Source organism: Myotis lucifugus, unplaced genomic scaffold (assembly GCF_000147115.1).
Source record: "Myotis lucifugus unplaced genomic scaffold, Myoluc2.0 scaffold_137, whole genome shotgun sequence".
Classification (NCBI taxonomy): domain Eukaryota; kingdom Metazoa; phylum Chordata; class Mammalia; order Chiroptera; family Vespertilionidae; genus Myotis; species Myotis lucifugus.
Window position 1 is genome coordinate 3,096,780 of NW_005871185.1, and position 758 is coordinate 3,097,537.

Consider the following 758-nt stretch of genomic DNA (forward strand, 5'->3'; position numbering starts at 1 on the left):
GGCTCAGGTGAGACCACCGTCCCCTTGTCCCACTACTCACCACCCTTCCAGTGCCTGCCTCCTGTGGTTTGTGTGCCCAGGCTAAGGCCCCACCTCTCAGCAGGATGCCACCGGCCAGCTTCTCTGGCGCCCCTCAGGCAGAGCGGAGATCAGACCCCACTTCCACTGCCCTGCATTACTTGCACCTCCTCGTCAGACCCCCTGGCAGAAAGCACTCTGTGGAGAGGGAGACCTAATACCGCGTGCTCCCTCCCTGGCTGAGCTCAACCCGTTTTTACCCAGGACGGCGGCCCAAACCTGAAATCATGGCCAGCAAGGAGCAGCAGATCCAGAGAGATGACCCTGGAGCCAGCCCCCAGAGCAGCAGCCAGCCAGACCACGGCCGCCTCTCCCGTAAGCTCCCAGCAACCCCCAGGGGTAGAAATGATGCGTGCTCATAACCGGAACCCGGTCCACAGCCTCGGGCTCACTGCTGAAGGACGAATGGGCTCTTGGTTCTTCCTGGTGTCTCCCCACAGTGAAGAAGTACAGATTGAAGCTTTTCAGATAAAACCCTGGAGTCCAGTACTGGGGTTGCTGACCCTGTGGGTGCAGAGGCAGTGGAGGGGAGAGCAGGTGGCCATTGGCGCCTCCACACTCTGACCTGGCAGAAGTATGGCTTTCAGGAGTCTTAGCCCACGGGCTCCTCCTTAGAGAAGGCCACCAAGGTGACCCCAGGACGACCCAGTGCAGACACCAGCGGGGGGGGGGGGGGGGGG

The 758-nt window shown here is 61.6% G+C and overlaps 1 protein-coding gene across 1 annotated transcript in view; it reads left to right on the plus strand.

Moving 5' to 3' along the window:
- BOC (BOC cell adhesion associated, oncogene regulated) overlaps nucleotides 1-758 on the plus strand; it is a 70,024-nt gene that overhangs the window by 61,532 nt on the left and 7,734 nt on the right. Inside the window, 1 exon segment of the mRNA XM_023758705.1 lies at nucleotides 236-437. Within this exon segment, the coding sequence (XP_023614473.1) occupies nucleotides 236-437 (202 nt within the window).